Source organism: Cervus canadensis, chromosome 1 (genome assembly GCF_019320065.1).
Source record: "Cervus canadensis isolate Bull #8, Minnesota chromosome 1, ASM1932006v1, whole genome shotgun sequence".
Classification (NCBI taxonomy): Eukaryota; Metazoa; Chordata; class Mammalia; order Artiodactyla; family Cervidae; genus Cervus; species Cervus canadensis.
Window position 1 is genome coordinate 60,005,369 of NC_057386.1, and position 25,408 is coordinate 60,030,776.

At 38.7% G+C, this 25,408-nt stretch overlaps 1 protein-coding gene and 1 long non-coding RNA gene across 3 annotated transcripts in view; one reads left to right on the forward strand and one right to left on the reverse strand.

The window, feature by feature from the left end:
• Positions 1 to 25,408, forward strand: part of KLHL2 (kelch like family member 2) — a 157,995-nt gene that overhangs the window by 112,224 nt on the left and 20,363 nt on the right. For both annotated transcript variants that reach the window (XM_043483833.1, XM_043483823.1), the window contains 3 exons: positions 16,349 to 16,458; positions 20,648 to 20,764; positions 21,965 to 22,114. In XM_043483833.1, coding sequence (XP_043339768.1) covers positions 16,349 to 16,458; positions 20,648 to 20,764; positions 21,965 to 22,114 — 377 coding nt within the window. The remainder of the gene's footprint in view (positions 1 to 16,348; positions 16,459 to 20,647; positions 20,765 to 21,964; positions 22,115 to 25,408) is intronic.
• Positions 7,563 to 13,640, reverse strand: LOC122451216. The gene is made up of 4 exons (XR_006272340.1): positions 13,629 to 13,640; positions 11,810 to 11,818; positions 11,204 to 11,209; positions 7,563 to 7,777 (listed from the first exon to the last, which is right to left on the reverse strand). It is a non-coding gene; the product is annotated as an uncharacterized LOC122451216 (long non-coding RNA).

A 25,408-nucleotide genomic window follows, 5' to 3' on the forward strand; every position in this document is an offset into this window, starting at 1 on the left:
TTCCACAGTTTATTGTGATCCACACAGACAGAGGCTTTGGCGTAGTCAATAAAGCATATTTCTGGATGTTTTCAGGAACTCTCTTACTTTTTCGATGATCCAGCAGATATTGGCAATTTGATCTCTGCTTCATCTGCCTTTTCTAAAACCAGCTTGAACATCTGGAAGTTGTCGGTTCACGTATTGCTGAAGCCTGGCTTGGAGAATGTTGAGCATTACCTTACTAGCATGTGAGATGAGTGCAATTGTACGGTAGTTTGAGCATTTTTTGGCATTGCCTTTCTTAGGGATTGGAATGAAAACTGACCTTTTCCAAGTCCTGTGGCCACTGCTGAGTTTTCCAAATTTGCTGGCATATTGAGTGCAGCACTTTCACAGCATCATCTTTCAGGATTTGAAATAGCTCAACTGATGGAATGCCATCACTTCCACTACCTTTGTTCGTAGTGATGCTTTCTAAGGCCCACCAGACTTCACAGTTCAGAATGTCTGGCTCTAGGTGAGTTACCACACCATTGTGATTATCTGGGTCATGAAGATCTTTTTTGTACAGTTCTTCTGTGTATTCTTGCCACCTCTTCCTAATATCTTCTGATTCTGTTAGGTCCATACCATTTCTGTCCTTTATTGAGCCCATTTTTGCATGAATTGTTCCCTTGGTAACTCTAATTTTCTTGAAGAGATCTCTAGTCTTTCCCATTCTGTTGTTTTCCTCTATTTCTTTGCATTGATCGCTGAGGAAGGCTTTCTTATCGCTCCTGGCTATTCTTTGGAACTGTGCATTCAAATGGGAATATCTTTCCTTTTTTCCTTTGCTTTTCGCTTCTCTTCTTTTCACAGCTATTTGTAAGGCCTCCTCAGACAACCATTTTGCCTTTTTGCATTTCTTTTCTATGGGGATGGTCTTGATCCCTGTCTCCTGTACAATGTCACGAACCTCCATCCATTGTTCATCAGGCTCTGTGTCTATCAGATCTAGTCCCTTAAATCTATTTCTCACTTCCACTGTATAGTCAGAAGGGATTTGATTTAGGTCATACATGAACGGTCTAGTGGTTATCCCTACTTTCTTCAGTTTAAGTCTGAATTTGGCAATAAGGAGTTCATGATCTGAGCCACAGTCAGCTCCTGGTCTTATTTTTGCTGACTGTATAGAGCTTCTCCATCTTTGGCTGCAAAGAATATAATCAATGTGATTTCGGTGTCGACCATCTGGTGATGTCCATGTGCAGAGTCTTCTCTTGTGTTGTTGGAAGGAGGGTATTTACTATGACCAGTGCATTCTCTTGGCAAAACTCTATTAGCCTTTGCCCTGCTTCATTCTGTACTCCAAGGCCAAATTTCCCTGTTACCCCAGGTGTTTCTTGACTTCCTACTTTTGCATTCCAGTCCCCTATAATGAAAAGGACATCTTTTTTGGGTGTTTAAGTCTCTCAGTTGTGTCCGACTCTTTGCGACCCCGTGGACTGTAGCCCACCAGGCTCCTCCGTCCATGGGATTCTCCAGGCAAGAATACTGGAGTGGGTCAGATAGTAATTGTGTGATTTGCCCAGGACCTCAGAGCCACACCCACAGCATGAGGAAGGGCGTGGACTTTCAGTTTTACAGCTTGACTTCGTCAGGATTGGAAGTGGAGGTGGTCAAATCAGCCCTGATGGGCTGGCAACTATGCATGCAAGATGGACCCCTATTTAACGCTCTTGACACCAAGGCTTCGTTGGGTTTCCTGTTTGGCAAAGTTCATGCTTTTTTCACACATCATTACCAGGAGAATCTTGCTCCCTTGATTCTATGAAAAAGACAACTGGAAGCTCTGAATTTAGCTTTCTGGACTCTTCCCTGTATGCTTTTTCCTTTGGCTGATGTTAATCTCCATCCTTTCGCTATAATAAAATAAAACTAAGTAACACACATATGCACATTCACACACACGTACAAAAACTTTCCCACAAATGATTTTATATAATAACCTTTTTCTCCCTACCCTTTCCCTGTTCTCTCTCCCCTCTGATAACCACTAGTTTGTTCTTTAAATCTGTGAGCCTGTTTCTTTTTGTTTCATTCACTAGTTGTATGTTTTAGATTCCACATATAAGTGATATCGTACAGGATTTATCTTTCTCTGACTTGCTTTACTAAGCATAATGCCTTTCAGGTCTATTCATTTTGCTGCAGATGGAAAGTTTTCATTCTTTTTTGTGACTGAGTAAATTCCATCATATGTGTGTGTGTATACATACAAATATATAGATATATACACACCCCACATCTTCATCCATTCATCTGTTGATGGACACTTAAGTCACTTCCATATCTTGGCAATTGTAAATAATGCACTCTTAAACATTGGGGTGCATGGATCTTTTCAAATGAGTGTTCTTGAGGTTTGTTTTTTGTTTTTTTTGGATATTTACCCTGGAACACAATTGCTAGGTCATATGGTAGGCCATATGGTAATTGTGTTTTTAATTTTCTGCAAAACCTCCATTCTGTTTTTCACAGTGGCTGCACCAATTTTGCCTTTTTGTGGAATTTACATTCCACAAACAGTGAGCAAGGATTCCTTTTTCTCTACATTCTTGCCAACATTTGTTATTTCTGTTCTTTTTCAATGATGGTCTTTCTGACTAGTGTGAGCCGATACTTCATTGTGGTTTTGATTTGCTCCTGATGATTAGCAATGTTGGGTATTTTTCATGTGTTTATTGGCCATCTGTATGTCTTCTTTGGAAAAATGTTCAGTTTTTCTGCCCATTTTTAATTGGATTTGTCTTTTTGATGTTGACTTGTATCAACTGTTTATATGTGTTGGATATTAACCCCTTATTGATCATATTGTTTGCAAATGTTTTTTCCTACTCAGAACGTTGTTGTTTAGTTTGTTTATGGTCTCATTTGCTGTCCAGAAGCTTTTAAGTTTAATTACGTCCCTTTTGTTTTTGCTTTTGCTTTCTTTGCTTTAGGAGACAGATAAAAAAAGAAATATTGCTGCCATTTATGTCAGAGTAATCTGCCTATTTTCTTTTAGTAGTTTTATAGTGTCTTTTCTTACATTTAGATCTTTAATCTATTTTAAGTTTATTTTTGTATGTGGTGTTAGAGAGTGTTCTAATTTTATTCTTTTACATGTAGCTGTCCAATTTTCCCAGAACCACTTATTGAAGACACTGTCTTTTCTGCATTGTTCATTCCTGCCTCTGTCATAGATTAATTGACCATAAATGTGTGGGGTTTTGTGCTCTCTCTTCTGTTCCATTGATCTCTTTGTGTTTTTATGCCATTAGCATAGCATTTTGATTACTACAGCTTTGTAGTGTAGTCTGAAACCAGGTCTGTTCTTCTTTCTCAAGATGGTTTTGGCTATTTTGGGGTATTTTGTGTTTCTATAGAAATTTTAAAATTATTTATTCTAGTTCTGTGAAAAATGCCCTTTTGCTTTGATAGGGATTACATTGAATCCGTGGATTGCCTTGGGTAGTATGGTCATTTTAGCACTATTCTTCCAATTAATGATCATGGCATATCTTTCATCTGTTTGTGTTGCCTTTCATTTCTTTCATCTGTGTCTTATAGTTTTCCAAGTATAGATCTTTTATCTTATTATCTTTTCTGACCTCAATACTATGATACTAGAAGTTAAGTACAGGGGAAAAAAACTCTAAAAAATACAAACATATGGAGGCTTAAATGATAAGCTGCTAAACAATCAATGGGTCAGTGAAGAAATCAAAGATGAAATTTAAAAAAAAGTACCTGAAGACAAATGAAAATGAACACACAGTGATCCAGGACCTGTGGGAAACAGCAGAAGCAATTCTAAAGGAAAATTTATAGCAATACAAGCTTACCCCAGGAAACAAGAAACGTTTCAAATAAGCAACCCAATCTTATACCTAAAGGAACTAGAAAGAGAAAAACAGACAAAATCCAAAGTTAGTAGAAGGAAAGAAATTATAAAGATTAGAGCAGAAATAAATAAAATAGAGGCTAAAGAAAAAAAATAGAAAAGATCAATGAAACTAAAGCTGGCTTTTTGAAAAAGCAAGCAAAATCAATAAATCTTTAGCCAGACTCATCAAGAAAAAAGAGAAAGGACCCAGATAAATAAAATCAGACATGAAAAAGGAGAAGTTACAACCAGCACCACAGAAATGCAAAAAAAAAAAAAAAAAATTATGAGGCTACCTTAAGGAACTATATAACAATACAATGGACAACCTAGAAGAAATGCAGAAGTTCTTAGAAAAGTATAATCTCTCAAGACTGAACAAGGGAAAAATAGAAGATATGAACAGTCAATTACAAGTAATGACATTCAATCAGTATTTTTAAAACTTCTAGAAAACAAAAGTCCAGGACCATATGGCTTTATAGGTGAATTCTATAAAACACGTAGAGAAGAGTTAACACCTGTCCTTCCCAAGCTGTTCCAAAAATATGCAGAGGAAGGAATACTTCTAAAGTCATCCTGTGAGGGCATCTGAAACCAAAACCAGACAAAGATATCACACACAAAAAAGAGAATTACAGACCAAAATCACTGATGAACATAGATGTAAAAATCCTCAACCAAATACTACCCAACCAACTCCAATAGTACATTTGTAGTTGTTCAGTCGTGTCCAACTCTTTGCAGCCCCATGAATTGCAGCACACCAGGTTTCCCTGTCCCTCACCATCTCCTGAAGCTTGTTCAAACTCATGTCCTTTGAGTTGGTGATGCCATCCAACTATCTCGTCCTCTGTCGTCCCCTTCTCCTCCTGCCTTCAATCTTTCCCAGCGTTAGGGTCTTTACCAATGAATCGGTTCTTTGCATCAGATGGTCAGTGTATTGGAGCTTCACTTTCAGCTAAAGTCCTTATTAATACCATCACATCAGAAAGAATGCATGCTTTCAATGTTTTTAGCTTGATACTGAATAAATTGGTTAAACTTTTAAGGTTGATAGGATCATCCAGAGCAAACATGGGCTGATAAGAAACAATATGGAGATTCCCTGGCACCTCAGTGATAAAGAATCCACCTGTCAGTGCAGGAGACACAGGTTCAATCCCTAGTCCAGGAAGATCCACATGCTTCGGAGATCTAAGCCTGTGTGTCACAGCTATTGAGTCTGTGCTCTGGAGCATGGGAGCCATAACTACTGAAGCCCACACACCCTAGAGCCCGACAATGAGAAGTCTGTGCACAGCAACTGGAGAGTGGCCCCCACTCCTTGCAACTAAAGAAAAGCCTGCACAGAAACAAAGACCCAGCTCAGCCAAAAATAAACAAATGTTAAAAAATAAGAGAGAAACTTCAAAGCACAAATGAGGAACAACAAAAAATCCCAATAGGAACTGGAGACCAAGGCTTCAGAATATATAAAGTAGCAGATTATTAGCAATGTCAAGTATAAGCTGTTTTGGAAACAGTTTAGTGAGGATTGTGTCCGGGATAGTGGCCCTAGGGTATCCCCAAGTCCTGTTGGCCTGTGGGATGATCAGGCCAGACAAATTGTGTGAATCGCTGTAGGTAGGTAAGTGGAATCTTCAGGTTTAGTGGGAAAGATCAGTTAATGCTCATGTTAGGTGACATTAAATTAAAAATATTTTTCACAGGACAAACTTTTGTAATCAAAGACATTTAAAGTGTCCCAGAGTGCTTTTCAGTGACTAAGCCAGTATTCTAGTGTTTCTGGGTGCATGTGGTATATTACAGAAAGAGTTCTGTCGTGCTGCCTGTCAATTAATACAGCAGAACATTTGAAGATTGATGCTGTTAAATAGAGTTCAGTCCAGTTCAGTTGCTCAGTCATGTCCAACTCTTTGCAACCCCATGAACCACAGCACACCAGGCCTCCCTGTCCATCACCAACTCCCGGAGTCCACCCAAACCCATGTCCATTGTGTCAGTGATGCCATCTAACCATCTCATCCTCTGTCGTCCCCTTTTCCTCCTGCCCTCAATCTTTCCCAGCATCAGGGTCTCTTCAAATGAGTCAGCTCTCCGCATCAGGTGGCCAAAGTATTGGAGTTTCAGCGTCAACATCAGTCCTTCCAATAAACACCCAGAACTGATCTCCTTTAGGATGGACTGGTTGGATCTCCTTGCAGTCCAAGGGACTCTCAAGAGTCTTCTCCAATACCACAGTTCAAAAGTTGCTCAAATTCATGTCCATGATGCTGTCTAACCATCTCATCATCTACCACCCTCTTCTCCTCTTGCCTTCAACCTTTCCCAGAATCAGAGTCTTTTCCAGTGAGTCAGCTCATTGCATCTGGTGGCCAGAGTATTGGAGCTTCAGCTTCAACATCAGTCCTTCCAATGAATAGTCAGGGTTGATATCCTTTAGGATTGACTGGTTTGATCTCCTTGCAGTCCAAGGGACTCTCAAGAATCTTCTCCAAAACCACAATTCAAAAGCATCAATTCTTTGGTGCTCATCCTTTATGGTCCAACTCACATCTCTACATGACTACTGGAAAAACCATAGCTTTGACTATACAGACCTTTGTTGGTAAAGTAATGTCTCTGCCTTTTAATATACTCCCTAGGTTTGTCATAGCTTTTCTTCCAAGGGGCAAGCATCTTTTAAGTTCTTGGCTGTAGTCACTGTTCACAGTGATTTTGGAGTCCAAGAAAATAAAATCTGTCACTGCTTCCACTTTTTTCCGTTCTCTTGCCATGAAGTGATGGGACCGTTGCCATGATCTTCATTTTTTTGAATGTTGAGTTTTAACCTAGCTTTTCACTCTCCTCTTTCACTGTCATCAAGAAGCTCTTTAGTTCTTCTTCACTTTTTGTCATTAGATTGATACCATCTGCATGTTGAGGTTTTTGATATTTCTCCTGGCAGTCTTGATTCCAGTTTGTGATTCATCCAACCCACAGCTTTTCATGATGTACTCTGCATATAAGTTAAATAAGCAAGGCGATGATATACAGCCTTGTCATTCTCCTTTCCCAATTTTGAACAAGTCCACTGTTCCATGTCCAGTCCTAACTGTTACTTCTTGACTCACATACAGGTTTCTCAGGAGACAGGTAAGGTGGTCTGGTATTCCCATCTCTTTAAGAATTTTCCACAGATTGTTGTGATCCACACAGTCAAAGGTTAGTGTAGTCAGTGAAACAGAGGTAGATGTCTTTCTGGAATTCCCTTACTTTCTCCATGATCAAATGAATGTCAATTTGATCTCTCGTCCCTCTGTTTCTTCCAAACCCAGCTTGTACATCTGGAAGTTCTGGGTTCGAGTACTGCTGAAGCCTAGCTTGAAGGATTTTGAGCATAAACTTGCTAGCATCTGAAATGAGCACAATTGTATGGTAGTTGGAACATTCTTTGGCATTGCCCTTCTTTAGGATTGGAATGAAAACTGACCTTTTCCAGTCCTATAGCCACTGCTGAGTTTTCCAAATTTGCTAGGATATTGAGTACAGCCCTTTAACTGCATCTTCTTTTAGGATTTTTAATAGCTCAGCTAGAATTCCATCACCTCCACTAGCTTTGTTCATAGTAAAGCTTTCTGAGGCCCATGACTTCACATTCCAAGATGTCCAGCTCTCGGTGAGTGACCACAGCATTGTGGTTATCCAGGTCATTAAGACATTTCTTGTATAGTTCATCTGTGTATTCTTGCCACCTCGTCTTAATCTCTTCTGCTTCTGTTAATGTCCTTTCCATTTCTATCCTTCATTGTGCTCATCCTTGCGTGAAACGTTCCCTTGGTATCTCCAGTTTTCTTGAAGAGATCTCTAGTCTTTCCATTCTATTGCTTTCCTCTATTTTTTGCACTGTTTATTTGCACTTCCTATCCCTTCTTGCTATTCTCTGGAACTCTGCATTCAGTTGGGTATATCTTTCCCCTTCTCCTTTGCCTTTCACTTCTTTTCTTTCTCCTTCTCCCTTGGCTTTCACTTCTTTTCTTTTCTCAGCTATTTGTAAACCCTCCTCAGATACCCACTCTGCCTTTTTGCATTCTTTTTCTTTGGTTACCACCTCCTCTACAGTGTTACGAACCTCTGTCCATAGTTCTTCAGGCACTCTTGTTTGTCAGATCTAGTCCCTTGAATCTATTTGTCACTTCCACTGTATAATCATAGGGGATTCGACTTAGCTCATACCTGAATGCCATGATAGTTTTCCCTACTTTCTTCAATTTAGGCCTGAATTTTGCAATAAGGAGCTTGAGATCTGAGCCACAGTCATCTCTTTTTGCTGAGCTTCTCCATCTTTGGCAGCAAAGAACATGATCGGTCTGATTTTAGTATTGACCATCTGGTGATGTCCGTGTGTAGAGTCATCTCTTTGGTTGTTCAGAATGGTTGTTTGCTATGACCAGTGTGTTCTCATGACAGAACTCTGTTAGCCTTTGCCCTGCATAATTTTGTACTCCGAGGCCAAATTTGCGTGTTATTCTGGGTATCTCTTAACTTCCTACTTTTGTACGAATCTTTTGATGAATCTTTTTTGGTGTTCTAGTAGGTGGTGTAGGTCTTCATAGAACTGGTCATCTTTAGCTTCTTTGGCATCAGTGGTTAGGGCATAGATCCACTCCAGTATTCTTGCCTGGAGAATCCTATGGACAGAGGAGCCTGGCAGGGTATAGTTTATAGTGTCAAAAAGACATGACTGAAGTGACTTAATACGCATTGTGTTGTTGAATGGTTTACCTTGAAAATGGAGGCTGCAGCCAAGTACTGCATTTCTGAGTCTTGTTGACTATGAGGGCTACTCCATTTCTTCTAAGGAATTCTTACCCACAGTAATAGATATAATGGTCATCTGAATTATTATAAGAGTTCCCCATTCCTGTCCTTAGTTCACTGATTCCTACGATGTTGATGTTCATTCATCTCCTGCTTGACTACAGCCAATTTACCTTGATTCATGGACCTAACATTCCAGGTTCTTAATGCAGTTTTGTTCTTTACGACATCAGACTTGACTTTTCACCACCAGATACATCCACAACTGAGTATTGTTTCTGCTTTGACCCAGCCACTTCATTCTTACTTGAGCTGTTAGTAATTGCCCTCCAGTGGCATGTTGGACACCTTCCAACCTGGGGTGAGGGGACTCATATTGCAGTGAAATATCTTTTTGCCTTTTCATAGTGTCCATGTGGTTCTCCATGTAAGAATATTAGACTGGGCTGCCATTTCCTTCTCCAGTGAACCACATTTTGTCAGAACTCTTCACTATGACCAGACCATCTTGAGTACTACTAATGAAGAGTACGTGATGACTTTAGAGCCCAAACTTGACTTTGGATAGGTTACTAATGCCCTTACTTCAAAATTTATTAATGAATGATTATTTATTTTTAAAAAGTCACGAAATTTATTTTTTAGCAAGTCTGTTGTTTTGATTGATGAGGCAGAGGCTAGAGTAACCCATACAGTCATGATTTGGAAAAGTAACGTATTTGTTACTACTAGGGATTTTTTTCCCATGTGAAAAGTATGTAGAGGTAACCTCTTTCTTTGATTCAGATTTTAAAATTATAAAAGGAACTTAGTATAAAATCACTGCAGACCTATATTTGGAAGTGAAATATTTTATGATTAGGAGGTAAAGAAGTTTATATTCACTTGTCTTTTATTCAGTAGCTGTTTTACATTTATCTTTGAACTTCCAATTTGTTATCACAAACATTTTAAAGTTTATATGCTATTTGCCATATTTTCGCTAAAATGAATTTATTTGGGAACTTTAAATACAAAGGATCTCTTTGTGCTTTTTTTAATGTTCCTTCTTTGAAATGCAGATCCAACCACTGAAAAAAGGTTTTCCTTATTTCTTTATAAGGAAAGTACAAAAACTTCTGAAATAATTGTTTTGTGTCAACTTCTTTTGAGATCACGAAAATTAGGATTTTATTTTAGGTGTAGAAATGATCTTTGTGATTAATCATGATGGTTTATTAAAATGTCTAGTCCTATTAAATATTTCATGCTAAGTTTTGAAGTACTGTTGTGAAGTAATATGCTATAAAGACTAGGTAGCTCTTAAAAATGGGTATCTAAGTTTAATCTTTAGTTTGTAGTCTTTCAAATACCAATTTTACCTTTTTCCATTGACTTTTGATTTATTACAGATTCAGTTACAAAGTCTTCATTTCTCTTGTTCTTTATTAGTGCATTCTTTTTTCAGTAAAATTCATTTGTTAGAGCAGTTGTAGGTTTATAGACAAAGAGAGGGGCAGAACAGAGTTCTTCCTGTGTCCTCTCTCTTCTTACAGTCTCTGCTATTTTTAACATCTTACATTAGTGTGGTGTATTTGTTATAGATTCTGAGCCAATATTGATACATTATTATTCACTGAAGACCATAGTATTTATTATGGTTTGCTCTTTGTGTTGTATATTCCATGGGGTTTTATCAATGTATAATGACATGTATCCACCATTATTCTCAAAGGCAGAGGTTCTTTTCTCAGCCCTATCTAGTCTACTAATAAGCTCATCAAGGACATTCTTCATTTTTCTTATAGTGTTTTTGTTTTCTAGCATTTCTTTTTGATTTTTTTCTTAGACATTTCTATCTCTCTGTTTACATTACACATCTATTCTTTCATGCTGTCTACATTATCCAGTAGAGCCCTGAGCATCTTTATCACGATAGTGAAAGTGTTAGTCACTCAGTTGTGTCCAACTGTTGAGACCCCATGAACTGTAGCCCGCCAGGGTCCTCTGTCCATGGAATGTCCAGTCAAGAACACTGTAGTGGGTTGCCATTTCCTTCTCCAGGTGATCTTCCCAACCCAGGGATTGAACCCAGGTCTCCTGCATTGCAGGCAGACTCTTTACAGTCTGAACCACCAGGGAAACCCTGAATTGATCATAGTTGTTAAATTGTGTTTTAAGTTCCCAGTTTGATAAATGCAGCATCCCTGCCATATCTGGTCCCAATGCTTGGTCTGTCTCTTCAAGTTGTGTCTTTTATCTTCTGGAATACCTCATAATTCTTTTCTTGATAGCCATATGTGATGTGCCCAGTGAACTGCTATAAGCAGGCCTTTAGAGATTTGGCAGTGAGATGTGGGGAAGGAACCCTTCTATATGTGACTAGAAGGGTTTGTTAGTGAGCTTTTGGCTCTGAACTGAGCTTCACAAGTGTTTCTCTGGTTTCTTTCTCCTTCCTAGGTGGAACTGGTTGGGCAGAGTGGGCTGGAGTTGGGTGTTTCTCTAAATTCAGTCAGTTAGGCTCTGGTTAACTAGATTCTCCTGAGGGCAGATCTTGTTAATGTAACAGATCAGAATGAGCACACCCCTCAGCAGGCAGCCGTTGCTGTGCTTCATTATTCCCCATCCTGTTACTAGGCAACAGGTCTTACTCAACCATTGATTGGTGCTGCCTCACTGCCCGCTCCCCACCCCAGGCAACCAACTGTCCTGCCCAGCTATTGGTCAGCACCACAGTGGGCCCTGCCCACGGGACCATTAGGGGAGCGATTCAGCCAGGGTCAGTGGTGTGGTGGTCATCAGGTGGAGAGTGAGGTAAGAAGCAGATTCAGGCTTCTCCTGGAGGCCCTCCAGCTTACCCAGCCTTGGGCCAACGGGTGAGTTGGTGGGCCCAGGGAGCAGGCTGGACACTCTGTCCTGCAGGGCTCCAGAGCCCTCACTCAGGCCCTCCATGCCGAGGCCCATGCCTTGAGGCAGCAGTGAACCTGTCTGTGACCTAATAGCAGTGTCCATATGTCTGGGTCACAGTCTGTGAGACCTGGTCTCCCCTACTCGGGCAGCCTGAGGCGACTGAGGGCCAGTTTGGTCAGATGCCTGACTCCATCAGGGGTGACAGGTGGGCAGCGTGCGGAGCCTGACCCTGAGGAGCTGTAGCTGAGCTCTGCCTCCTCTTAGCCAGGACTGGGACCTTGGAGGGTGAAAGTTGTGCCTTGGGACTTTGCCCTTTCTTGTCAGGACAGAGTAACATTATTCTGTTAATAATAAACGAATAACATTCGTTTGGTAGAGATTTACAGGAAAATTGTTACCGGACCATGACCTGACCCCAAAAACAAAGGATCTGACACCAAGAAGTTTGCAACAGCTAACTACCTGTCCCTCAATTTTTGCTTTTAAAGGGACTTGCTAAAAGCTTTCAGCAACTTTGTGGTTAGGGTGTGAGCCACCCATCTCCCTGTATGAATCTGTAATAAACCTTTCTCTGTTCCAAACTCTAATGTTTTAGCATTGATGGGTCTCTCTGTGCTTCAGACGCACAGACTTGAGATTCTGTAATGTTAAGAACAGAGTACATTGGGTATTTCAAAATTGTTTCATTTCTCCTCTCCCTACAGAAGCTACAGGGGGTTCTTGTCTCATATTTACTGTGGAAACCTGTTTGAGCTTCTGGAGGAAATCTCCCAGTATTGTAGAATCCCCCTGTGACTGGGTCCCCATGGAGTTTTTAATGCTTAAATCTCCACATTGAGATTTTGCTACACTTGCACCAGTTCCCATGCAGTTTCTGCTTGTGAGTCTCTGCTCCAATCAGCTGCACTTCGCTGTATTCTCCTTTTGATGTCTTCAGTCTTGGGGACATGGTTTGCCCTGTGTTTTCTACAAGGGAAGCCAACTATTCATTTTTATGGTATATTAAAACATGTACTTGAATCTTTTTTCAACAAACCTTAAAAATAAACTGCTGGTAGAATACAGTTAATTGTAAAGACCTAGAAAATACCTACAATTCCTGGCAAATTTTTACTTTAAAACATAGGTATCACAATACAGTAAGATCTGAATTATTGAATATTTGCCATTTACCATGTGTGTGTGTGCATGCTCAGTTGTTATCTGACTCTTTGTGATCCCTTTGACTGTATATAGCCCAGTCAGGCTCCTCTGTCCATGGAATTTTCCAGGCAGGAATACTGGAGTGGGTTGTCATTTCTTTTCTAGATGCTTATTTATAAGCTATAAAGGTATTTAATTCTCACAGCAGTCTTTCTTATGTAAGGTATTTTTATATTCCCCATTTTATGGTTGAGGAAGCCAAGACTTAGAAAAATTACAAAACATGCCCAGGGTTTTACAAGCTAGCACATGGCAGAGCTGGAATTTGAAAACCACATTTCCTTGTGAGTTCACACTTTATTTATTTATTTATTTATTTTTATTATTATTTTTTTCATTTATTTATATTAGTTGGAGGCTAATTACTTTACAGTATTGTAGTGGTTTTTGCCATACATTGATACGAATCAGCCGTGGATTTACATATGTTCCTCATCCTGAACCCCCCTCCCACCTCCCTCCCCATCCCATCCCTCTGGGTCATCCTAGTGCACCAGCCCTGAGCCCTTGTCTCATGCATCAAAACTGGACTGGCGATCTGTTTCACAATTGATAACATACATGTTTCAATGCTGTTCTCTCAGATCATCCCCCCCTCGCCTTCTCCCACAGAGTCCAAAAGTCTGTTCTATACATCTGTGTCTCTTTTTCTGTCTTGCATATAGGGTTATCGTTACCATCTTTCTAAATTCCATATATATGCGTTAGTATACTGTATTGGTGTTTTTCTTTCTGGCTTACTTCACTCTGTATAATGGGCTCCAGTTTCATCCATCTCATTAGAACTGATTCAAATGTATTCTTTTTAATGGCTGAGTAATATTCCATTGTGTATATGTACCACAGCTTTCTTATCCATTCGTCTGCTGATGGGCATGTAGGTTGCTTCCATGTCCTGGCTATTATAAACAGTGCTGCGATGAACATTGGCGTACACGTGTCTCTTTCAGTTCTGGTTTTCTCATTGTGTGTGCCCAGGAGTGGGATTGCTGGGTCATATGGCAGTTCTATTTCCAGTTTTTTAAGGACTCTCCACACTGTTCTCTATAGTGACTGTTATAGTTTGCAGTCCCATCAACAGTGTAAGAGGGTTCCCTTCTCTCCTCACCCTCCAGCATTTATTGCTTTTAGACTTTTGGGTAGTGCCATTCTGACTGGCGTGTAATGGTACCTCATTGTGGTTTTGATTTGCATTTCTCTAATAATGAGTGATGTTGAGCATCTTTTCATGGCTTTGTTAGCCATCTGTATGTCTTCTTTGGAGAAATGTCTGTTTAGTTCTTTGGCCCATTTTTTGATTGGGTCGTTTATTTTTCTGGAATCGAGCTGCAGGAGTTGCTTGTATATTTGTGAGATTAATTCTTTGTTGCTTCGTTTGCTATTATTTTCTTCCATTTTGAAGGCTGTCTTTTCACCTTGCTTATAGTTTCCTTTGTTGTGCAAAAGCTTTTAAGTTTAATTAGGTCCCATTTGTTTATTTTTGCTTTTATTTCCAATATTCTGGGAGGTGGGTCATAGAGGATCCTGCTGTGATTTATGTCAGAGAGTGTTTTGCCTATGTTCTCCCCTAGGAGTTTTATAATCTCTGGTCTTACATTTAGATCTTTAATCTGTTTTGAGTTTATTTTCGTGTATGGTGTTAGAAAGTGTTCTAGTTTCATTCTTTTACAAGTGGTTGACCAGTTTTCCCAGCACCACTTGTTAAAGAGAGTGTCTTTTCTCCATTGTATATTCTTGCCTCCTTTGTTGAAGATAAGGTGTCCATAGGTACGTGGATTTATCTCTGGGCTTTCTATTTTGTTCCATTGATCTATATTTCTGTCTTTGTGCCAGTACCATACTGTCTTGATGACTGTGGCTTTGTAGTAGAACCTAAAGTCAGGCAGACTGATTCCTCCAGTTCCATTTTTCTTTCTCAAGATTGCTTTGGGCTATTCAAGGTTTTTTGTATTTCCATACAAATTGTGAAATTGTTTGTTCTAGTTCTGTGAAAAATACCATTGGTAGCTTGATACGGATCGCATTGAATACTGATTGCATTGAATACGGATTGCATTGAATCTATAGATTGATTATTGAATCTATAGAAAATACTCATTTTCACAATATTAGTTCTTCTGATCCATGAACACGGTATATTTCTCCATCTATTTGTGTCCTCTTTGATTTCTTTCATCAGTGTTTTATAGTTTTCTATATATAGGACTTTTGTTTCTTTATGTAGGTATATTCCTAAGTATTTTTATTCTTTTTCTTGCAATGGTGAATGGTATTGTTTCCTTAATTTCTCTTTCTGTTTTCTCATTGTTAGTGTATAGGAATGCAAGTGATTTCTGTGTGTTAATTTTATATCCTGCAAGTTTACTATATTCATTGATTAGCTCTAGGATTTTTCTGGTAGAGTCTTTAGGGTTTTCTATGTAGAGGATCATGTCATCTGCAAACAGTGAGAGTTTTACTTCTTTTCCTATCTGGATTCCTTTTGTTTCTTTTTCTGCTCTGATTGCTGTGGCCAAAACCTAAGTTCACACTTTAAAATGAGAACTGGGTGTGGAGAAAAGGATACTTTGTGAATGATTATTTGTTTATTTATTTATTTTTAAGTTTTGAAGTTACTGGTTGTATTAATAGTTCTCTCTTCCCCTTTGGAGGAATGGTATATTTGTGGATTCAAAGAAAGGTGTTTTTTTGTTTTGGGGTTTTTGTTTATTTGTTTGTTTGTTTGTTTTAATTTTTTAAAGAATTGTTAATCTCACTGGTTTCTGGAAGGTAGTTGAAGGTATAAAATAGTATGTAACTTGATCCCCAAATAAGTTGCTTACATAGTATTCAGAGCTATCTATGAAAGTAAAAGTGAAAGTGTTAGTCACTCAGTTTTATCTGACTCTTTCAACCCCGTAGACTGTAGCCCGCCAGGCTCCTCTGTCCATGGGATTCTCCAGGCAAGAATAGTGGAGTGGGTTTCCATGCCCTCCTGCAGGGGATCTTCCCAACCCAGGGATCTAACCAGGGTCCCTTGCATTTCTGTCACACTCTTTACCATCTGAGTCACCAGGTAGCCCAGAGCTATCTATATCATAAACCAATTCTGTTTTTTTTAAATAATGGTTATATATTCAGACTGATCAGATTTTAAGATGTGTTTGTTTAGTTTAGTCTTTAGTTCTTAAATTAGGCAGTTTCCTCTCCTTATATCGTTATGTTCTAAAGCCCTCTGATATTTTACATAATACATTCAAATGTGTGACATCATGTCTTTTCTCTGATTTTACAAAAGGTTTTATAAATTTTAATACTGGTAGTCTTATTAACACATAAGGAATAGATGTTTACCTCTAAAATACCCCCTAATAAAATAAAAGTAGTCCATTTGAGTGTACAGTCAGGCAGCCTTCCTGCCTGGGCTGCCACTGAATTTGTTTGAGTTGTTACTAGTTTCTAGTTCTCACTTATGAAATATACTTGGTTTTCTCATTCATAGGTTAGATTAAGAAAAATCTCTTCTTTTTTAAGTAGTTTGAAACTATGATAATAGAATTGATTTTCTTTGTAACCTCCCAACAGAGCAACATTTTGCTGATGTCGTGCTCAGTGAAGAATTTCTCAACCTTGGCATTGAACAAGTGTGCAGCTTAATCTCAAGTGACAAACTTACCATTTCTTCAGAAGAGAAGGTACGTGTATTTTTCTTTTTCTGGTGTACAGTGATATAGTAGTTTTCCTTTTTTTTTTTTTTTTGCTTTGTTTTGTGACAGCCAGTTATCTTTGATCAGAAGTTGAGAAACTCAGTTAGTTGACTCGTTGGTTGTGTAAATGACTGTCTTCTCATTCCATAGGCGCTTCCTAGCTGTTTAGACACTGAAGTTTTGTACTGGACCCCACAGCAAGAGCTTGCACACATTAAACTGTCTGAAACAAAGGACTTTTTGGGAACTGGATTTCTTCTCACGGCTTAGATAGATACCTGGAAGAATTGTGATCTAAAACATAATATTCTCAAACCAAACTGACTTCATCATCTTGTGAATTGGAAGACACCCAGGTGGCAAAATTTAACTGGTTCCACACTGAGCCTCTTCCTTTCGATTGGGCCCTGCAGCTTACACGTATTCTCCCTGTGTTTTCTTACCCAAGTTCCAGAGATATGTGTGGTTCCTTTGTCTGGCTGTGTAGCCTGTCTCTCCAGATTTGAAGTTGCCTCTGTCAGCCACCTGTATCTTTCATATCAGTGGAGAGAAAAGCTTCTCGGTGGCTTTTATTGTTTGGATAGGTTTTATACCTTGTGGGAATCAGGGCACAAAAGCTTATGCACAGGCTGTGCTTGGAAGAAATGAAACTTTAGTTTTTTCCTTTTTTTGCTTTGTTGCATAAACTTTAGTTCTCTTCCTCAAGGATATTCATCCTGCTTGGGGGCAAGACACATTTCTTACAATAGTTACCAAGTGAAAAAATATGTGAATGTTTTGAAATATATAATCTTTTAGCATCCCAGAAATATAGAGGAAGACACTACTATTCATGTTTAATAGATGTGTGTTGAGTTTCTACTGTGTACCAGATATTGCTATGGAATTCTGGATATAAGAAGATTGACAGCATAAAATTCTTTAGTTATGACTAGCAGAACAACCAGTGAGGTAATAAATGATCACAGAATGCTGTAGAGGATCCAGTAGGAGTATGTGATCATTCCTTGGATACAGATTGGAATTTAGCATGACTCCAGTGTATGATCCAAGTTTTTTTAAAGTGAGTATGAGTTTTCCGTGGAAACAGGACGGGTGGGAGTGGAAAGGGTAGCCCAGGTAGAGGGAACAGAATACGTAAATATAAAGAGACGTGAAAGAATGATTGCATTTGGTTGTTTTAGTAAGATTAGAGTTTATAGTGTATCTTTATAGTTTATACTGTAGTGCCTATACCGGAGAAGGCAATGGCAACCCACTCCAGTACTCTTGCCTGGAAAATCCCATGGACGGAGGAGCCTTGTAGGCTACAGTCCATGGGGTCGGGAAGAGTTGGACACGACTGAGCGACTTCACTTTCACTTTTCACTTTCATGGATTGGAAAAGGAAATGGCAACCCACTCCAGTGTTCTTGCCTGGAGAATCCCAGGGACGGGGTGGCCTGGTGGGCTGCTGATAATGGGGTCGCACAGGGTCAGACATGACTTAAGTGACTTAGCAGCAGCATTGTGCCTATACACTGTAGAGTTTATGTGTATTGGCACAGTGGTTGGAGATAAGATGGGAAGATGACATAAAATACTTCCTCAGCCATGTTAAAGAAAATTGACTTTATCCTGGTGATGAAGAGCATCTGAAGAGTTCTGAGCAGTAGGAGAGTGCCATAATACCTGCCCTATAAGACATGTCATGGAGACTATTCTGGTTTTCTACTTCTATATAACAACCTCACCAGCCATTTTCTTAGGTTCACAGTTTGTGAACAGGATTCATCCAGGGCACATGGGGACAGCTTGTCTCTGCTGCACAGAGCCTGGGGCTTCTGCCGGGCTGGTCTGACAGGTGGCATGGTTCTGACTGGAGCCACAGACCCAAGGCTGCAGTCCCTTTGCACATGGCATCTGGTGTGTCTGGAACACCCAGGAGAATTCCTTCTCTCTCTTGTCTGGCTCTTGGGCCGATTGTTGGCTGGTATTCTCCCACCCACTTATTCTTTGTAACTGGCTTGGGTCTCTCATGGCTTCTTACCACCAGTAATCAGACTTCTTACATGACATCTGGCTTCCCCTCAAAGGAGCATTTCAAGACCCAGAACACATATGACTCCACAATACTGCCTCCACAACCTTCCCTGTTGGTTTCTCAGGGCCAGCTTAGATTCCTGTGTGAGGTTACTATATAAGGTATGGATACTAGAGAAATGGTTTTACTAGGGACCATTTTTGGAGACTAGCTCTAAAATGGTGATATGCATAATAGATTAGAAGTTGGGTGAGGATCAGATGGGAGGATGCTGAAGTTACCAGTGTGCAGTAAGATCTGGTTGGTGTAGGGTGGTAGAAAGAGGTGGAGAAGAGAGAGCAGAACCAAGAAATAGCAGATGAAATTGGCAGGACCCTCTTAGTCTCTAGCATCTGGCACATAAAGGTACTTGTTGACTGAATGAATTGAAGAGGCATGTTAATTATAGTGTAGATTATTTTCAGTGTCTTGCTCTATACTTGTAGTACAGTAACCTAATTTTTGCTCCACAGTTATTCATTTACATATCATCAAACATTTTTTTATAAGATTATTGAGTTATATTCTCATCAATCAGGAAGGAAATTATGTGGTTAAATACCATCTTCTTAATAGCTTATTAACTTTCTCATAGGTCTATGTTTTAATGCCCTTATTATTTAGATTTTTAAATTTTTAAATATCACATTTTAATACATTGTACTGTTACGATGAAAGAAAGTTAATCTATTCTGCAGATTATTTAGAAGTATGTGGTCCAGCATTTTGCAAACCCAAAGAAAAAGTAAAAAATGCTAGGAGTAGATGATTGTTATTCCAGGTATCACTTTGCTTTATTATTTTGGGTGCTTTATTCAAAAGAGACTTTAGATTTTAATCTAGTAGAACCAAGTTCAGTTTGGAAAGGTTGTCACCAATGAATTAGATCATATATCTTCAAATTATCACCTCTGTCACTGAAGTTCAAGAAGATTAGATAATGTACTTGCTGAAATACATAGTAAATACCTAGCGAAAAGTACTCACTAAATATGTAAAAGTACTAAACATACTTATTAAAGTACATATTTAATTAAAAGTAGATCTACCATATGATCCAGCTGTCCCACTTTTGAGTGTATATCCAAAGGAAATGAAAACAGAGTCTTGGAATATCTACATTCCCCTTTGCCTGTAGCATTTTTTACTATAACCAAGATCTGGAAACAACTTAAATGTCCATCAGTGGCTGCGTGGATAGAGTGGTGCTAGAATGAAAAAGCTGGCTTAAAACTCAGCATTCATAAAACTAAAATCATGGCATCCATTCCATCATTTCATGGGAAATAGATGGGGAAGAAGTGAAAACAGTGACAGATTTCATTTTTTGGGCTCCAAAATCACTGCAGACAGTGACTGCAGCCATGAAATTAAAAGATGCTTGCTCCTTGGAAGGAAAGCTATGATAAACCTGGACAGCGTATTAAAAAGCAGAGACATTACTTTGTTGACAAAGGTCCATCTAGTCAAAGCTATGGTTTTTCCAGTAGTCATGTATGGATGTGAGAGTTGTACCATAAAGAAAGCTGAGCACCAAGGAAGTGATACTTTCTAATTGTGGTGTTGGAGAAGACTTGAGAGTCCCTTGGAGAGCAAGGAGATGAAACCATTCAATCCTAAAGGAAATCAACCCTGAATATTCGTTGGAAGGACTGATGCTGAAGCACCAGTAAAAATACTGGCCATCAACCTGATGTGAAGAGCTAACTCACTGGAAAAGCCCCTGATACTGGGAAAGATTGAAGGCAGGAGAAGAAGGGAATGACAGAGGTTGAGATGCTTGGATGGCATCACCGACTCAATGGACATGAGTTTGAGCAAAGTTTAACAGGTTGCACACTGAGCCTCTTCCTCTAGACTGGCCCCTGCAGCTTACACTTGGGGAGATGGTGAAGGACAGGGAGGCCTGGCATGCTGCAGTCTGTGGGGTCACAAAGAGTTGGACACAACTGAGCAACTGAACAGCAACAGCAGTCATGATTTGAAAAACTTCAACCATGGATAAAACTTGGATGTCTTAGCAAGAGTTTTATATAAAATGTAATCTCCTTGTATTTTATTCAGATACCTTGGTACATAACTCATTAATTTTCTTTCCCCCATATTCTCTGCAAGGTATTTGAAGCAGTAATAGCTTGGGTGAATCATGACAAGGATGTGAGGCAAGAATTTATGGCTCGGCTGATGGAACATGTACGGTTACCTTTGCTTCCTCGGGAATATTTAGTTCAGGTAAAAGTATTTGCAGAACACATAAGTATGCACTAGCACCATGTCACTGGGGCAACAGTGTGTAGATTTCCGTTACACAGTGGTAACTGGGCATAGGACAGTAAATATACCTGATGTCCTCGGCAGCTGCTACCTCTTGGGCTACTTCCCAGTCTTAAAGTTTGCTTCTCCCCAGTATCTGATTTGCACAAGCAAGTACTGGAGCTTGTGGAAGCATTGTCTGTGGTGATGTAAGTACATGCAGAAACCACATCTGTAGTTCTGTATCACTTTTGCAGCTCTTTTGCCTTCCTTCTGATAGCCTCCTCTGATTAGTGAATGGAATAGAATAGAATGGAATTCTAAGCTGAAGAAAACCAGGTTATTTGAAACAAATAGCAATAAATGGATCTTTAGTAGTCTCTGAACAATATTAAATTTACTGTTTTATTATTAGCATTCCTTTATACTAGGGTCATTTCAACATTTTAATTTATAATTGAAGCCATCCAGTGAAGCTTTTTTTAAATTATTTGTTTTTAACTGGAGGATAATTGCTTTACAGTGTTGTGTTGGTTTCTGCCATTTATCAATATGAAGAAACATTTCTTTTTTAGCAGTAGATCTGAACGTTTTAGAATTGTTTGAAGAATGTGTAATCACTGGTACTCCACCTTTAAGAAAATGAACAGAAAAAAAAGAGAAAACAGAAGAAACCTGTCCCGCACTTGAGGATAGGGATAGGAGGGACAAGATTTATTTGTGGTATAGGCACGTTGTTATAAAGTATTTTGAATCCCTTTACTGGATATTTTTTTTCAAGTTTTAGAAGGTTGTATTTATAATATTACCTCCCCTGCCTGAAGGACTCATTATCTCAATTTCCTAATTTTTCTTACTGTTTGGCTTAAACTGTTTCTTAATTTGGCTTAAAGATAACAAATAGATGAACATAGTACTACTAACGATTATTCTATAACTGACATTGAAGTATATGATTTTCATTGCAGTTCTTCTTTATTATTTATATATTTTTCTCTGCAGACCAGAGAAAAAATGCAGTCAGGCTTTTTTTTTAGTGATATTTATAAATTTGCCTCTGTAACTTTTAGATTGAACCAGAAGATAGTTATTCCTTTTTCCTCTTCTTTACTTGTTTCTTTGTCATTTTATCATGAAGTAGCTATCCCCTCATAGGGCGAGTCTGATTTCTTCTTTCAGAGGGTTGAGGAAGAAGCACTGGTGAAGAACAGCAGTGCTTGCAAAGATTACCTCATTGAAGCTATGAAGTACCATCTGCTACCAACAGAGCAGCGTATATTAATGAAGAGTGTCCGAACCCGACTGAGGACACCCATGAACCTTCCCAAAGTAGGATCTGCTATTCATACCTGTTACTACCTCATCTGAAAGGCCCATAATGAGGCTCTTAATTTATTTTACTCATCTGAATTTCCATGTACCCAGGAATTCACTGTAGTATATGTAATTCAACTTCTTTTTTGATTTTTTTGTCTGTGAAGGGTGGGCATTGTTTGACTCATTTAATCTTTATAAACCACTTGATATTGCTCTTCTGGAACAGAGGCAACTGGTATTTATCCCTTCTGAGTTTCTTCAGCTGTAGTTAACAGCAGAGAGGATAATTAGAATATGTAGATTAAAGATTTCTTTGTAAGCTACATGTTTGGATGATAAGTGAAAACTGAGTAGCTTCCCAGAATTGCTTACAACTAAGGATGCTGGCTTGTTTTTTGTTCTCTCCTATTGTCTGTTGTGTACAAACAGTACACAGTGTGATGGTTCACTCTCACATCATACATAGCCATTTCAGTGTAGATTTCCCATATGTCTTCCCAGATCTCCAGTGTTCCTAAGTTTCCTATGTAAAAGTTTGTATTCTACCTTTATCTTTTTAGTTGAAGCCATTCATTTCTTAGTGATTGAATTTTCTTTACAAATAACCCCTTATTTCTGTCTTTCTGTTTGCAGTTTCTGCTCTGTTTGCATCTTTATAGTACTAGGAGGCCAGCACTTAAAGCACCATTTTGTGTATGGTCTGATCAAAATGATCCATACAGAATATAATACTTTTGTTTATGTATTGATTTCTAGCTCTCGTGTGTTTGGGGGCAATGATGGATTAAGAAATAAGAATCTGTTGTCTACTGTTTTCTTACATCATCTTTAGTTATTACTTTTTATATTTCCATTAAATTATATCTTTTATATTCTTTTGCTTTAATACTTTTATTTAGTATTTTTCAAGGTTTTTTTTTTTTTTTTGAGTCTACATTTTAATTGCTTCAAATCCATATTAGTAGTCTTTTTCTGTTTTGCCCAGTGTTAAGAGTTCTCAATTTAGAACTGACTGTATTTTGCCAGTGTGCTACTCCCTCCTTTTTTTCTAGAGTATTAGTAAATATTTTAATTTAAAATGGACTTCAGTACTCTTCCTGGTGATTCCTCATTAGAAATACCTACTTAGCAATATAGTCCATTTATAGGAAGTGTCAGTCCACATTATTATGTTTATTATCTAAACCAAAAACAAGTAATTTGGCAAATAGCATCTTATGAGATCTAGGATCATATAGGTTCAAATTTAGCATGATTTTTTTAATATCCCTCTGTGTGTTACTCACCATTTCATAGGCTCCTAGAAGTTTGAATGCTTTTCTCAAAATATTCTAAAGTTTTAGTGAGAATTAATATCACTTAAAAGATATTTACAAGGCACTCACTTCCTGCCCTATTTTGAAAATTGGTATTTGCCGTTTTTAAATTTTCTGATCTCTCCTCAGTTCTCCAAGATTTTTCAAAAATAATTGTAAGTGGCTCAGTAAGTACATTAGCTAGTTCCCTTAATACCTTAGTATGCATGCCATCTGGGTCTGCTGATTTTATAAGTGTTTACATTTTCCAAATACCTTTACCTCCTTTTATAAGAAGTCATCTCTATTAAGTCTTCATTACTTCATATCTGTCCATATTGTTTGGTGTCAGTTTTTGTTCTTACAAAAAAATACAGGTTTATAAAAGCCGTCTATAGCCTTAGCCCATTTGAATTATTATTTCTTTTATGCTGGTCTTTTTAACTTCCTTCTAAAAGGTTTGTCTTATCTTTAGTACTTTTTAAACATTTCATATTTGTAAAAGGTCTCTTCTTAACCTGTATATTCCCTTAGCTGGCATCTTTAGCTTTGCTGTCTTTAGCTATGCCTTAACCTTTAGAGTGAAAACTAATTCTCTTCTAATTTCTGTAATAAGGATGCTACGTTTGAAAACATTCTAAAGAGTTCTTGGTGAAATCCTGTCAATTATTTTCTCTTTTGTGATCATCTGTTCAGTTGACACTGTCTCTGGGCTCTTCTCTGCCTATGAGTTTTGGGTAGCCCTCCCAACTGTATTAAACTTGGGATTTCTCAGTTCTTTAGCTTTGATTCTGTGGTGGGTGTGCACGACTGAGCGACTAACACACACACACACACACACACACACACGCCGATCCATGAAGGTTCTCTTCTGCTCTCTCAGGGGGCCTGGAGAGTAGGGCGGCAGACCTGACAGGTAGCAGGGAGGTACACTGCTGCTAGCTGTGTATCTGCATAGTCTCTCCTGAAAGTTTATTTATCTGCACAGATTTTTTAAAAGTGCTTCTACTGTATGCTTTTACAATAGCACTGTTTGTCATTTTAGAGGGGCTATAGACAAGATTAATTCTAACTAGATAGTTAAGAATGAGGCAACATGATTAACAGTAATGATGCATTTTATTATAATCACAATAAGACACATCAGGCAAAATGTGGTAGCAGTCCTGGAATAATAGATAATATTTCTACCATGACAGTGACTTATTAGGCTCTGATTTTGTGGACTGATACTTATTTGCATAAGATAAATCTTTTTATAGCTCAGACATTAGTTTTGTGTCTTCAGTAAACCGTCTTGGAATTGTCTAAGGCACTCTGATTTGGATAGTATAATGAAAAACTGTGTATGTTTTGCTACTGTATGATTTGTTTAGTTCAGTCGCTCAGTTGTGTCCAATTCTTTGTGACTCCATGGACTGCAGCACGCCCGGCCTCCCTGTCTATCACCAGCTCCCAAAGTTTACTCAAGTTTATGTCCATTGAGTCGGTGATGCCATCTAACCATCTCATCCTCTGTTGTCCCCTTCTCCTCCCACCTTCGATCTTTCCCAGCATCAGGGTCTTTTCAAATGAGTCAGTTCTTCGCATCAGGTGGCCAAAGTATTGGAGCTTCAGCTTCAGCATCAGTCCTTCCAGTGAATATTCAGGACTGATTTCCTTTAGGATGGACTGGTTGGATCTCCTTGCAGTCCAAGGGACTCTCAAGAGTCTTCTCCAACACCACAATTCAAAAGCATCAATTCTTTGGTCCTCAGCTTTCTTTATAGTCCAACTCTCACATCCATACATGACCACTGGAAAAACCATAGCCTTGATTAGACAGGCCTTTGTCAGCAAAGTAATGTCTCTGCTTTTTAATATGCTGTCTAGGTTGGTCATAACTTTTCTTCCCAGGAGCAAGTGTGTTTTAATTTCATGGCTGTGGTCAGTATCTGCAATGATTTTGGAGCCCCCAAAAATAAAATCTGACACTGTTTCCACTCTTTGTCAGTAGTTGTGTTGTGTGGGC